Source organism: Spinacia oleracea, chromosome 3, assembly GCF_020520425.1.
Source record: "Spinacia oleracea cultivar Varoflay chromosome 3, BTI_SOV_V1, whole genome shotgun sequence".
Lineage (NCBI taxonomy): Eukaryota > Viridiplantae > Streptophyta > Magnoliopsida > Caryophyllales > Amaranthaceae > Spinacia > Spinacia oleracea.
This window is the reverse complement of record NC_079489.1, coordinates 85,735,816-85,751,403: the sequence shown is the minus strand read 5'-3', so window position 1 is coordinate 85,751,403 and position 15,588 is coordinate 85,735,816. Positions and strand designations below refer to the sequence as shown.

The window sequence follows — 15,588 nt, the reverse complement described above, 5'->3', positions numbered from 1 at the left end:
ATTACCCCTTGGGGTACATATTGCTACACTGTAATGCCTTCTGGTTTGAAAAACGCGGGGGCCACCTATCAAAGAACAGCCACCACGTTACTTCATGACATGATGCACAAAGAAATCGAGGTCTATGTAGACGACATGATCGTCAAATCTAAAGACCGGCACGGTCACCTTCCGGCACTTAGGAAGTTCTTCACCCGAATCCTAAAATATAACATGACACTAAATCCACAAAAGTGTGTGTTCGGGGTAACCTCCGGAAAATTACTAGGATAATGTGGTTAGTACACGGGGACTCGAGATTGACCCATCCAAGATTAAATCCATTACCGAAATGCCCCCACCAAAAACTGAAAAACAGATAAGGGGCTTCCTAGGAAAGCTGCAATACATTAGTAGGTTCATTTCCAAACTTACTATGACTTGCGAGCCAATATTTAAAAAATTAAGAAAAGAAGAAAAAGCCGAATGGGACGAACAATGCCAAACTGCCTTCGATAAAATCAAAGAACAATGCCAAACTGCCTGGAATTCCTTTACGTCTATACCTAACCGTCACGGATACTGCAGCGGGAGTTGTGCTCTCACAGTGTGTACATGGATCCGAGCGAGCCATCTACTACTTGAGCAAGAAGTTCATACAGTACGAGACGAGATATACAGAACTTGAGAAAACTTGCCTCGCCCTCGTTTGGGCGTCCAAAAAACTCAGGCATTACCTATTAGCCCACACCGTTCATATAGTGTCACAACTAGACCCCTTAAAATACATGTTCGAAAAGCCCGCACTAAACGGTCGCTTATCCAGATGGCTAGTCATGCTCCCAGAATTCGATCTAAAATTTATGCAAGAAAAGACATTCAAAGGCCGAATTTCTGGCCGAACATGCTACGAATGAGGAAACCACGGAAGCTTACCTCCTTCCCGACGAGGAACTTCTGATGATACGAGACGACTATTGGACACTATACTTCGACGGTGCATCCAATCAAAAGGGATGCGGCGTCGGAGTTCTCCTAGTCAGTCCCGAAGGGGCCCATATACCAATTTCCGTCAAACTTGACTCCGAGGCCACAAACAACGCCGCCGAGTATGAAGCCTGCATAGTCGGGCTAGAGGCCGCGGTTAGCCTTGAGTCAAGCATTTACAAGTCTTCGGGGATTCTTCCCTAATAATCAACCACATATCCAAAAGATGGAATGTCCGAAGCAATAGTCTCTCAAAATATCAAGCCCACTTAGACCAAATAGTTGAGCAATTCGAAAAAATCGAGTATACATACTTACCAAGAGACGACAACCAATTCGCGGATGCACTAGCAAAATTAGCTTCGATGCTCAACATCCCGAGTGAATGGGACGGAATGACCCTTCGGGTCGAACGAAGAAAAGAGCCGGCTTATTGCTGTGCCATAGACTCCGAACCTGAAAATACCGAAGAAGAACCATGATATATGGACATCCTTCGTTATAAAACAAGTGGGGAATTCCCCCCAAACACCTCCCCGCTAGCACAAAAGGCCCTACGCCTCCTCGCGTCACAATATAGCATAATCTTGGGAGAATTGTACAAATACACGCCGAATAAAATCAAGTTACTTTGTGTTCACCAAAACCGAGCCCGAAGACTAATGGAAGAATACCATCACGGCGTGTGTGGACCTCATATGAACGGCAAAATGCTATCCCGAAAAATATCCCGCTCAGGATATTATTGGACCGCCATGGAAACCGATTGCCATCACTTTGTGAAAACCTGCCCAAAATGCCAAATTTTCAATAACCTTAACCACTTACCTCCCTCAGAACTATACACATTCACTTCCCCATGGCCCTTTTCTACTTGGGGTATAGACATAATTGGCAAAGTAACACCCACAGGTGTAGGGGGACACGAGTACGTTTTAGTCGCAATTGATTACTTCACTAAATGGGTAGAGGCAGTCTCCTACGCGAAATTAACGGCCAAGCATGTAGCTCGTTTTCTCGAAAAGAACATATTATGTCGTTTCGGGGTTCCACATGAAATCATAAGCGACCAAGGTTCCCACTTTAGGGCTGAAGTCCAAAACCTACTCGAAAAATATCATGTCAAACATCATAAATCCTCTCCCTACAGGCCGCAAATGAACGGCGCGGTAGAGGCGGCCAATAAAAACATTAAAGTCATAATTGAAAAAATGGCCGAAAATTACACGGACTGGCCCAACAAATTACACTTTGCGTTATGGGGTTATCGAACCTCAATCCGCACCTCTATTGGAGTAACACCTTACTCCTTGGTATACGGAATGGAAGCAGTCCAACCAATCGAGTTGGAAATTCCCTCCCTCCGGATCGTCCTAGAAAGCAAGCTACCCGAGGCCGATTGGGTTCAGGCTAGGTACGACGAGCTCGTCCTTTTAGACAAACGGAGGTTGAGAGCTTTACATCACGTGCAAGTGTATCAAAAGCGTATCCCAAGGCAATTCAATAAAAGAGTCAAACCTCGAAATATCAAAGAAGGTGATTTCGTGTTAAAAGAGGTCCGTGCACCTACCACGGACCCCCGAGGAAAATTCCGGCCTAATTGGACCGGACCATACTTTGTAAAAACCATCCTACCAGGCGGTGCAGTCCAACTAGCTGACATAGATGGAGCGGAATTCTCTAACCTCACGAATTTACACCAATTGAAAAAGTATTATATTTAATAAAGTTCAGTCTGGAGTTAAGGCATTTAATAATACACATTAAACTCATAAGCAAGCATTCTGCACATTACTCTAACAAAACGGCATAAGACTCACTAAAATAATAAAAAAAAAAAACGAAAAAGCTCGCAAGAACTTAGTTTCAACGCCCAAGGCTGGGCGCTGTTATTTCTCACGCCCAGACCTAGGCGCCGATCTTTTCCAACGCCCATGCCTGAGCGTCATTCTCTTCTGCCACCAGTCCTCCCGCTTCTGCAAGTGTTCGTACTTCTTTCTCGAATTATCAAAAGAATCACGAACACTTAAGGGGGTAGCAGATGTGTAATAAACACCCTTTTCATAAAAAAATATAATTAGAACTACACACGACCTGATTCTGACAAAGATACGTAGGCAATCCTTATCAAGGATTCGGTCCGATAAAAAAAAAAGAATAATAAAGTCATGGAACACATCGAGAAGAAAAGACAGTACAAGGGCATTATACCCCGACCCATGCACGAGTAAGGCTAAAAGTCCAAATAGAACAAAAAAGGTAGCCACAGGAATTTATGTAGGTGCAAGCCCAACAAAGGAGTATGGCACGAGTTGACAAGGACGAAAACCCCAAATGTAGACATGAGAAAATATACATATGTAATACCCCCCCAAGTAGTCGGCTAGTCTAGTACATGTGCACTCTTGTAAAAACTCACTCTTTTTTAATACAATAAATGGAATCCTTTCTTTTTTCAAAAATTTTTGTTGGTTTGAAAGTTTAGTACCGTCATAGTGCTACGTGTTGAGACCTCATTTGATAAAGGCAACCTAGCAAGCCCAATGAAGGCTCAAACATTCTTGCACCAAAGATTCGATAAAAAAAATAATATATCATATGTACATGCGAAATACGAGAATGAATAAAATACAAAGGTGAAGGCAAGTCTAAGACTCGTCCTCGGCTTCACCCCTCCAAGCCTCACCGGTCCATCCCGTCCACCCCCCATGGTGCGAGGATCCCCAGGCTGAACCTCCCCAATGCTGAGGCTGCGACTGCAACTCGGGGCTAGGCTCACGAGGCACTGACATGGAACGTCGCCCATGCTCCGGCTCAGGTCGTTCCCCAGAAGTACTCGTCCCCACGTCAGAACGGCGATGCCGTAGAGGCGAGTACCGTTCCCGTTCCCTCTCCTCGGGGCCGCGTCCCCCGAACCCTGACGGCCCCGCGTCGTCGTCCTCGGCTCGCCCTGTCTCCGTCTGTAGAAACAAAAGGAAAAGTAAGTGACAGAAATTAGACAACCAAAGAAAATATACATCTCAAAAAGCAGGTACATTACCTGAGTAGAGTGGGAGCTCCTGCAAGAAAGTATGGACGGGGCCCGAATTAACGCGGACTTCAGCCGGTTGATCACCCCCACCATCGCATTGGCCGTACGGGCCGGGAGCTGAAATGGGAATGTCAATAACAAAAGAAAACAAAAAAGGCGAATAGGAAAGATGCATAAATGAAAGGTGCACACCGCCTATACTCCCTCAGGGAGCGGAGCATGGAAAACCCGGCCCTCCGGGATAATCTCCACAAACTCGGATTCGCCCTCCCCAATATTTGAGATCCGAGCATCGGGAGGGACCCACCCCCCTAACGCAGGATCAGGATGCTCCTGCACGAAACACGATAACATGAATATATGGGTACGAGCATGGGAACGCAACAAGAAATAATAATAAAAAGAGCGACTTACAGCGCTAGGCTCCGGGAGACGAAGAGAATCCATGATGAACTGATGATAGCTAGCTCCCGCTATCACCAACTCAGTCGCCGGGACACCCTCCCTCGAATGGACCCTCCAGGCCTCGCCTATCGAACGGGTGGCCAACATGGTCGCAGGTGGAGGATGAGGCACTGAGAAGACTCCAACGGTCTGCATACATACCCGCTCCCCCAGTTACCAGACGAGGTCACGGCTACCAATGAATAAAACCCGCATTTGGCTCAGGGCATAACTATCCCTGACCGAAGCGTAGACACCCCTGAAAGAGATCCATGGGGTCCAGACCACCTATTTGTGAATATAAACACAATCAGATATCGCAAAAAAAATATATATAATAAGAAACGAGATAAGGAAAAGGTTCTTTACATGCTCGGGGTTCCCGTCCCGAATGATATCCCACACGGTATCAGGCGGCGGGCGCACCGTCAGCTTCTTCTTCCAGCCCCAACGACGACCAGCAGGGTACTCCAAAGGCCTGTGCCCCTTTCGGGGAGCCAGCCAGGGTAAGTGCTCAAAGGCCCAAAGCTATAAAAAAGAGAGAGAATAGGCAGTAAAACAAAATGTACATCAAAATGCCCAATAAGGCAAGAAGGCAAAAGAAAGAGCGAGGCACATACCTCAATCAAGCGCGGCACCCCCGCCAAGGCAATGGCGAAATGATGTCTACGGGGATCCGAGTCTCGCACCGCCAAGCTCATCTGGCCTACGAGCGTCGCATAGCCCAAGTCGCCCCAGCAGTATGCGCCTAGCGAAGACACGTGGTCCACCAGGTCTATCCACCTCGGGTCAAAGGTGTCAGTAGGACCCGACAGAAAAGTAGAAGTGATGAAGTGGAGGTAAAACAACTGGGCCTGTCTCAAAGGCGACTCCTCCACCCCATGCTCCAGGCCCCACATCAAATCAGCATAGGGTATCCCACGGGCCTGGTACGAAGGCAATCTCTGACCCAGCCACGAGCCCATGAGCCTGGTACCCTCAACAACAGTCGGCAGTGGGCCACCAGACCTCAGTCGAACGGGAATCCCCCTAAAGGTCAAGCCCGTCAAAGCGGTGTAGTTCTCGGGAGTAATCGTCATCTCGCCCCAAGGAAAATGGAAGGTATTGGTGGTGTCCCACCACCATCTCATAAATGACCGCAAGAAAGATAGGGAGATGTTGAGTCGCAGTATCTCCCAGAAAGTCTCAACTACCGGGAACAGCGAACTATCCCTCACCAAAACCTGGGCGTCCAAACTCAGATAGCCAAAAACGGTCACGTGGTGCTCCAGGTCGTAATGCAAGTCCCGACCGTCGTAATACACAAGACCCACCCATAGGGGTCCCGCGCCGATAGACTGACGTGTCATACAGCGCTCCGCGTGGTCGCCAGAGGACGGTGACGACTCGCCATAATGCAATCCGTTTTCGAGTCCAGGCCCGGTTTTCGAGTCCAAAATTCAAATTTTCAAGTTCAAAATGCAATCCAACGGCGCCATAATGCCAGATTTCCTACTTCAAAACCTCAAGCTTCCAAGTCAAAGTTCAAATCCAACGGCGTCATAAGGCCGGATTTTCCAGTCCAAATTTCGAGTTTCGAGTTCAAGTTCAAACCTTCTAATTCAAAACCTCAATTTTCAAGTCCAAATCCAACGGCGCCATGATGCCGGATTTTCCAAACTCAAGTTTCGATTTCCAAGTCAAAGTTCAAATCCAACGGCGTCATAATGCCGGATTTCCTAGTCTTCAAGCTTCAAGTTCAAATTCAAACTTTCTAGTCCAAAACTTCAATTTTCAAATGCAACCCAACGGCGCCTTAATGCCGGATTTCCTAGTTCAAATTTCAAGTTTCAAGTTTCAAGTTCAAATCCAACGGCGTCATGCCGGATTTCCTATTTCAAACATTCAAGTCTTCAAGCATCGAAGTCAAGTCGCCAATTTCAACTCTCAAAACCTCAAAGTTCAAATGCCAAAGTTCATGAAAGGCATAATGCTAACTTTTCAACTCCAACTTTCAAACCTCAAATTCCATGTCAATCCTTCGAATTTCAAGTCCTATTCTCAAAACTTCAAGTTCCAAATCCATGCTGTCATAATGCCGATTTTCCATTCCATATTTCAAACCTCAAGCTCAAAGTTCAAAAATTCCAAACCTTCAAATCTCAAATCCTACACTCCAAGTCCACGGCGGCATAATGCCGGACTTTCAAGTTCCCAAATTCAATGTCTCAAATCCATGACGACATAGTGCCGGATTTTCCAAATACGAAGCTTCATGTTCTACATACAAAATGCATCCCTTTCCATTTCAAAATTCAAACTTCGAGTCAAATTCAAATTCCAACGGGTTGAAAATCCCCTGAAATAATACAAATTCCAATGGGTTGAAATTCCCTTCAAATACTCCACTTCCAATGGGTTGAGATTCCCCTAAAATATTAACGGGTTGAAAATCCTCTGAAATAATACAAATTCCAATGGGTTGAAATTCCCTTCAAATACTCCACTTCCAATGGGTTGAGATTCCCCTAAAATATTGACGGGTTGAAAATCCCCTAAAATAATACAAACCCCATTCCAAATATTTCCAACGGGTTGAAAATCCCCTGAAATAATACAAGTTCAAATTCCAACGGGTTGAAACTCCCCATAAATAATACAAATTCCAATTCTCAAGCGGGTTGAAATTCCCTTCAAATATTCCAGATCCAATGGGTTGAAACTCCCCTAAAAAATTGACGGGTTGAAATTCCCTTTAAATAATACAAAATCAATTCCCTTTCAATCGGGTTGAAATTCCCTTCAAATATTCGAGGTCCAATGGGTTGAAATCCCCCTGAAATGTTGACGGGTTGAAATTCCCTTTAAATAATACAAAATTCAATTTCCTAGTACAAGTCCAATTTCCAAATTCTCGAGCGGGTTGAAATCCCCTTCAAATAAGTCCAATTTCCAATAGGTCGGAATATTCCTTTTCCAAGTTCTAGTACAAGAGCCAACTTTCACAAAAGAATGAACGCTTCTCTCAAACATTTCCAACGGGTTGCTAATCCCGAATACAAGTACGAAATCCAAAATCCCGAATCTTCGGAGTGACACTTAGACTCAAGTCCAGGTCTCATTCATTGCATGCATATCATATCATGTGTCGGGAAGTCCAAGTTCTAAAATCGTCTGGTATGTTCTAACTAGGAGTCCGAATATCTTGTGGGTTCGTCGAAGAGGAGAAAGGTTGAAAAGAAATCCATCAGCCCTAGCTTCCCTCATAGCCGGCATCGAACGAGCAGCCAGTTCATCTCCTACAAATCAAACTCCCAGTCTCATTCAAGAAACAATCCAAATGTCTTCCTCCGATAAACTCGCTCAACTCCTAGCGGCTTTCGCCAGCCTTAGTGCCAATATGGAGAGCATAAGTAACCGATTGGGTGTCGTAGAACAGGGCGCGCCCACTGATGACTTAACCAAGAAGATCGAGAGTCTTGTCAGTAAGGTTAAAAACTAACATAAAATCCTAAGCTAAGAGAGACATAAATGTCGCTCATCAAACTCCCCCAAGCTAAGCGTTTGCTAGTCTCTAGCTAACTAAACTCAACTAAGGAAGAATGAGCAACTAATCAGATTCTAAAAATTTACCAAAATCAAAATCTAGCAAAACTAATCAAGGCAAGACTAAAATGGAAAACACAAACCAAGAAAAGAAAGAAAGAAAAGAAGAAGAAAAGAAAAGAGAAGAAAATAAATTAAACTACAAAATTCAAGATGGGCTTTATTATGGAACAAGTATAGAAGAACACTAATATTACTAATCAAATAAATGAGTACACGCTAACTAATGTCCTAAACCGAGTGAAAGATTCGAGCATCAAGCAAAGTGAACTAAGGGCAAGCACTAGTCAATCCCCCTACATCCGGGCATACCACGTCAAATATCTAGATCTTATCCACCCTTGAGAAGCGTCTCAAGACACCGCGAAGGCGCCAGAAAGTCAACATTAGGCTACCCGAAATCTTAGCATGACAACCTTGTTCCTTAAGCTTAACCAAATCCTCCCTCCACCGACAATGACTCAACTCTAAAGGGTCAAGAGGGCATTTAGGGCGTAACGTATGCTAGGGGTAAGGCGCGGAACAAATTTGGCCATTTGGTGCTCATACCTAAAGTGAAGCGCAATGATAGAACTAAACTCAAGCATTTTGAACCAAACTAAACTCGTACCACTTATTTGGGGTACCCCCAAGCTTATTCAACAACAATTCTAAACTACAACTCTTTTTTACGTTTTTTCCTTGATTTGATTTTCCTCATTTTTTGTGTTTCAAATGAAACTTTTCATGCCTTGTTTTTTTCTCTATTTTTGGCTTCTTTTTTTTTTCAAAACTTAACTCTCTTTTTTTGCTTTTGCAACAATTATTCACTATATACAACATTCTTCCAAAACTTTGCCATTCATACCAAACAACATTCATTCCTCAAATTTGCATAATTACTCCAAAACAACAAGCATCATAACTCTAAGCTTCACTATCACTTTTAAGGGTGAAAACAAAACAAAGGCTATTAGGCTTGTAATGTGCTCATAAGAAATGAAGGGTCAAGGCTCAAATGGCTAGCAAAGGGGTAAATGCAAACAAAAACATATGAGAAAAATAAGAAAATAGAGTCCTAAACTAAAAAGAAAAATAGTCACCGAAAGAAATGCCTCTATCGTCCCCTAAAGTAGTTCGGTCGCGGTCTCGGGAAGGAAATGGTCAAACTCGGGAGACAAGAAAGTCAATGCTAAGGATCCATGCCACTCAATATATGAAAATGTGTTTGGGCTTATTTTTGAGCATGAACCTCACAAGGGAGCAAATATCATTCTCTCCGGCTTCAAATGACTAGAGAAATCGACACCATCTTACCACAAGCCAAGAGTTCATGACGCATGCTACCCATAGTTCAACCAACTTTCTTGACAACAAATCCTAGACTCGACCCAAGACATTAAGAACCGTGTAAAAATCTACCAATTAGGAATAAAAGCATTCTAATCTACAAGTTCCAATTTTATATGCCCCAATCAAGAATATTTCCTAAGAAAACCTAGAAAAACTTGCCTTGACAAAAAGGAAATCAAAAACAAAAGAAAAAGGAAGAAAATAAGAAAACACACCAAAAAGGGAAACAAAAAGAAACTAACAAAACAAACAAAAAGAAAAGGAACTTGAATCAAAGTAAATCAATCTAAAAACAAGGAAACAAGCACATAATGGTATGATTCATAGCAATGAGCATCAACAAGTAGCCAACCACACAACAAAACTCCCCCAAGCTAGAATTAGGCCATGTCCTCACGGCCTAAAACCAAGCAAGGAGGGGCACAGCTACCCATCCAACCAAATTCCCCAACATGATGTATGTCCGTCCCCCAAAGTATGCAATAGAGTTAGAAGGATGTTACCGGAATTGTCGTGGGAGCAAGTCCCGCAAAGAGCCGTTAAAACCCGAACAAACCCACCAAAATAAAGACGGGTAAGGAAAAAGGTGGAAAGTGTGAACCCACCGCAATGAAACATACCAAAACAATGCATAGAAGACGCGGGGTGCCTCCCGGGAGCGCTCGTTTAACGTCATTAGCTTGACGAATCCCCCCCAAATTCATGGGGGGTCCTTGAGATCCAAGGAAGCAAAAGATCCAATAGAGTCTCCCAAGAAATAGTGTTTGAGCCGATGCCCATTCACTTTGAAGGATCCAGAATCATCATTCCGAATCTCGATAGGACCATGGGGGAAAACCCGAACAACATCGAACGGACGCTCCACCTGGACTTTAGTTTTCCCAGGAACAACTTCAAACGAGAGTTATAAAGGAGGACCTTCTCCCCCTCCTTGAACTCTCTCTTCTCAATCTTGGCGTCATGATATTGTTTAGAACGCGCCTTGTAGATGCTTGCCGAGTCATAGGCATTCATGCGGAGTTCTTCTAACTCATGGAGATCGAGCAAGCGCCGCTCACCCGCACTAGTGAGCTCAAAATTCAAAGTTTTGATGGCCCACATGGCCTTGTGCTCAAGATCCACTGGCAAGTGGCAATTCTTGCCATAAACAAGTTTGTAGGGAGTCATCCCAATTGGCGTCTTGAAAGCCGTTCTATACGCCCATAAGGCGTCATCAAGTTTGATTGACCAACCCTTGCGGTTTTTGGCAACCGACACTAGTAGAAAAAACCCTTGTTGCAGCGGGCTTTTAGACCCCTGTTGCAGCGTACATCGTATGCTGCAACTGGGGGGCCTGCAACAAGTATTGACTTGTTGCAACGTACAATGTACGCTGCGAAAAGTACTTTTTTGCAGCGTACATTTGCATGTACGCTGCAACAAGTGTGTAAAATTAGGCAAAAATCAAGACTTGTTGCAGCGTACAAAATGATGTACGCTGCAACAGACTGGTTTGTTGCAGCGGGCTTTTATTTGTACGCTGCAACAAACCAGTCTGTTGCAGCGTACATCATTTTGTTCGCTGCAACAAACCAGTCTGTTGCAGCGTACATCATTTTGTACGCTGCAACAAGTCTTGATTTTTGCCTAATTTTACACACTTGTTGCAGCGAACAAGTATATGCCCCCTGCAACAAAGCTGTGCTTTTGGCGGGAAAATTTTAGTTTTATTTATCTATACCTAGGGTGTCTTGCACCAAATATAGGAACCTGTCAACAACAATAAATAAAATATCGCAACCTGTAGAACAAATATAAAAAATAATAACTGGTGTTTTGTATACATATATATATATCCCAAAACCAAAGTGCACGTACTACATTCAAATATACGTTCCAATTTCAATGTACGCATACATTTTAATGTAAACGATTGTTCTATAACGACTAAACCACCTCGATCAAGCGCGCTCAAGCCAATAGTAAATACTTGCGGGTAAAACACTTAGCCCGTTGCTCACGAACCACATCAATTTCCTCACTAGTATAGGCGCATTCCTCGGAGTGTAGACCTTTACAAAAACAGAAATTTCAACTAAGCATTAGATTAAATTCAAATTAAATATCACACTTTAACATTCAAGCAACTAATAACAATGTCCTAATAGTCTTGGAAACTTAAAGCTAAGCATATTAATCATATAAAAGGTATAAAATGAATTCTTAGGTTATGTAGCTCAAATTTGGGAGCGAAAATGTCATTTTAGCCTAAATAAAACCTATAACGACCCAATGAGCCTTAAATGTGCGTAAATAGATTGGAATGAGTCTTAGAAAGTTAAAACTATGCATATTAAACATGTAAAAAGTTTAAAATGAGTCATTAGGTTCTTTAGTTCAAAGTTGGGAGCGAAAATGTCAATCCAGCCTAAATAAGACCTATAACGACCCAATGAACCTTAAATGTGCATAAATAGATTGGAACGAGTCTTGGAAACTTAAAGCTAAGTATATTAATCATTTAAAAGGTTTAAAATGAGTCCTTAGGTTCTTTATTTCAAATTTGGGAGAGAAAATGCTCATTTTAGCCTAAATATGGCCAATAACGACCAAACAAACCTTAAATGTGCATAAATAGATTGGAATAAGTCTTGGAAACTTCAAACTAAGCATATTAATCATGTACAAAGTTTAAAATAAGTCCTTAGGTTCTTGAGTTCAAATTTGGGAGCGAAAATATCATTTTAGCCTAAATATGACCTATAACGAACCAATGAGCCTTAAATGTGCATTAATAGATTCGAATGAGTCTTAGAAAGTTAAAACTATGCATATTAAACATGTAAAAAGTTTAAAATGAGTCATTAGGTTCTTTAGTTCAAAGTTGGGAGCGAAAATGTCAATCCAGCCTAAATAAGACCTATAACGACCCAATGAACCTTAAATGTGCATAAATAGATTGGAACGAGTCTTGGAAACTTAAAGCTAAGTATATTAATCATTTAAAAGGTTTAAAATGAGTCCTTAGGTTCTTTATTTCAAATTTGGGAGAGAAAATGCTCATTTTAGCCTAAATATGGCCAATAACCACCAAACAAACCTTAAATGTGCATAAATAGATTGGAATAAGTCTTGGAAACTTCAAACTAAGCATATTAATCATGTACAAAGTTTAAAATAAGTCCTTAGGTTCTTGAGTTCAAATTTGGGAGCGAAAATATCATTTTAGCCTAAATATGACCTATAACGAACCAATGAGCCTTAAATGTGCATTAATAGATTGGAATGAGTGTTAGAAAGTTAAAACTATGCATATTAAACATGTAAAAAGTTTAAAATGAGTCATTAGGTTCTTTAGTTCAAAGTTGGGAGCGAAAATGCTTCATTTTAGCCTTAATATGACCTATAACGACCCAATAAGCCTTAAATGTGAATAAATAGATTGAAATGAGTCTTAGAAAGTTAAAACTAAGCATATTAATCATGTAAAGGGTTTAAAATGAGTCTTTAGGTTCTTTAGTTCAAGGTTAGGAGCGAAAATGTCTCATTTTAGCTTAAATATGACCTATAACGACCAAACAAGTCTCAAATGTGCATAATAGATAGGATTGAGTCTTGAAAAGTTAAAAATAATCATATGAATCATGTAATAAGTTTGAAATTAGTTTTTAAGTTCGTTAGATCAAAGTTGGGAGCGAAAATGTCATTTTAGCCTAAATATGACCTATAACGGCCAAAGAAGTCATGAATGTGCATAAATAGATTGGATTAAGTCTTGTAAAGTTAAAACTAATCATATAAAACATTTAGTATGTTTAAAATGAGTCCTAAGGTTCTTTATTTCATATTTGGGAGCAAAAAAGCCTCATTTTAGCCTAATATGACCTATAACGACCAAACAAGCCTTAAATTTGCATAAGTAGATTGGAATGAGTGTTAGAAAGTTAAAACTATTCATATTAAACATGTAATAAGTGTAATACTCTGAGAAAATATTTAGAGACTGATGGACATGCTCACCAGTATTCGATGTTCGCGTGAGGAGGAAAACCGGTCAGACAACAGCCCAAATTGTTGGCTATCCTAGTTGTATCTCATTATGGAAAATGCAAGTAACTGATGTGCAGATCAGTACGTGCAGATCAGTAGCCAGCTTAGCTGCCACAACTTTGAGATTGGGACCTTGCGCCTGCTCACTCTACCATAAACAACATTGAAGTTCAGGTGTTGCTGCAGATCAATCCAGATCAACATTGAAGTCAAGGTGTTGCTGCAGATCAATCCACAGCAACCTAATTGAAAGAATTAGCCAAAATTGCACAAAAATAAATAAATAAAACAGTAATTAAGATCTGTAATAGGATTCATAACCAACACATGTCGATTATTAAAGAAAAAAGGTAGGGAAATTTGCAGCAACAACAGAAAAGCGAATCATAGCATGCTTATCTCTTAATGAAAAACAAGGCTAAACAACAACACCTATTTCGGTCAATGAATATAATCTTGAATAACATAAACCATTATAACCCAATGTATTACCATGAAGCATAAACATTAAACACCAATGGTCCAATACAATCATAATCCACACACATTTCATACCAAGCTTGAGTCAAGTAAACTGATACATTTACCAAAATATGAATCTCTGAAGTCTAAAATGCAATAATGAAGGCATTCCCCATTATATTAATAAACCGTCATATAAATGTCCCCAAGTTAAATTAACAATCAAAATCGGAAAAAAATCAAACCCTAACAATCAAAATCGGAAATGTTTTTAGCGTGCAAAATGTAGGAGATGGGTTCCACCCATTGCTCACAAGTCACAACAGTAAAGCAACAAGGCATACCCTACGCAGTATTGCAAGAGTTTCTCACCATTTTGGATATAAAATAGGCTAGACAAGGCACAAGAGGGAACTTATTAAAGCCAACATGAAGGACTTGCTAAAAAATTCCCAAGAGATCTGAATGCTCCACTACAAAATAGTTATTTATAGTTTGTTTTTGGAGACAAGAATGCAAAATATCACAGTAAGAAAGGTTACCTTTCCAGACCGAATACTGGTTCTACTACCGCCGCAAATGTAGCCACTATGAAAACCGGCCAGAATACTGGTTCTATTGCAAAACAAGATGGAATATAACTTTAATAAAACAAAGTTTCAAATCTGTGAGACTTGAACAGGAACAGTAAGTAAATTTAACCTGGAATAGCTTTGTAGAAGCTCCTCTGAATATCTTCATTATGACAAGACAGGAAGGCAGCCTCACCCATATAAGCCAAAACCAAACAAGGGTAAACCAGAAAAGTAAATGCTGTCTGGAAAATGTGAACTATCAATGTGTTACAATCCATTCACAAGATATGCAGGAAGTGCAAAACAGAATGCAAGAGATACCTTAATTGAACAAGCTGAAAAATGTCCCAAATCAGCAAACATGGTCTCCACGCCTGCAATAAAACTACCAGGATATCATGTTTTCAGTAGGTCATTTAGAAGTAACCAAACCATGACCCAGTATACAAGTAAGCCAAAACCAAACAAGGGTAAACCAGAAAAGTAAATGTTGTCTGGAAAATGTGAACTATCAATGTGTTACATTACATTCACAATCCATATATCACAAGATATGCATTAACAACGCCTGGATTAATTCCACCTTATAATATTATAAACACCGATGCTGCTGATACAAAGGAGCCATGCTAAAAAAGAACGAAAAAAAAATCACAAGGTCATATTGAGAAAGGTGGTCAAATTTTAAACCTAAAATCTGAGCAGCAAGCACCGAGTCGATGATACTTGAGCCTAAGCACAATTAAGCAACCCAGCGAACCATATCCTGTTTAAGCAGAGTGCAACAACGAAGGCTAAGATCCACAAACATATATTTCAACAAACCCCACAGAAGAAAAATAAGAAAATCATAACCCTTTTGGTTGAACTAATCATAACCCAAAAAAACCACGAATTAGAGAAAACTTAGAACAAAAAAGGGGGGATTCAGAAAAAAGCGTCGAAATGGGAGTTACCTGGGGAAGAAACCGCGGCGAGAAAACGGGGGAGAATTCACGAAAAGGACCTCAGAATTGGGGGAATATGGCGGAGAAAGAAGGGATTTAGGAGAGAGAAAGAGAGCAGATGAAGAAGAAGAAGAATGAGGAGGTGAGAGAGTACGCAGGGAAAGCTGAGGGAAGAAGAGGGAGTACTGATCGAGCGTCCTTAGGTTTGAGATCCGAA

The 15,588-nt window shown here is 41.3% G+C and overlaps 1 protein-coding gene across 2 annotated transcripts; it reads right to left on the bottom strand.

Annotated features, from left to right (window-relative positions):
• Positions 1–14,123: 14,123 nt before the first annotated feature.
• Positions 14,124–15,318, bottom strand: LOC110788495 (potassium transporter 1-like). Of its 2 annotated transcripts, none has more exons than XM_021993137.2 (4): positions 15,115–15,318; positions 14,746–14,798; positions 14,552–14,666; positions 14,124–14,464 (listed from the first exon to the last, which is right to left on the bottom strand). In XM_021993137.2, the coding sequence occupies exons 2-4, from the start codon at positions 14,785–14,787 to the stop codon at positions 14,388–14,390; spliced, it is 234 nt and encodes a 77-aa protein (XP_021848829.1). In that variant the 5' UTR covers positions 14,788–14,798; positions 15,115–15,318; the 3' UTR covers positions 14,124–14,387. The 2 variants fall into 2 exon arrangements, with proteins under 2 accessions (XP_021848829.1, XP_056694103.1); XM_056838125.1 differs by having other exon boundaries at positions 14,746–14,809; positions 15,115–15,309.
• Between the last annotated feature and the right edge of the window lie 270 nt (positions 15,319–15,588).

Excerpts from the sequence above, each read along its gene's own strand:
- LOC110788495 (XM_021993137.2), bottom strand. The coding sequence starts at position 14,787 with ATGTTTGCTGATTTGGGACATTTTTCAGCTTGTTCAATTAAG. Across the intron at positions 14,667-14,745 it reads TTTCAGCTTGTTCAATTAAG|ACAGCATTTACTTTTCTGGT; the intron begins GTATCTCTTGCA and ends CACATTTTCCAG. Across the intron at positions 14,465-14,551 it reads CTTCTACAAAGCTATTCCAG|AACCAGTATTCTGGCCGGTT; the intron begins GTTAAATTTACT and ends GTTTTGCAATAG.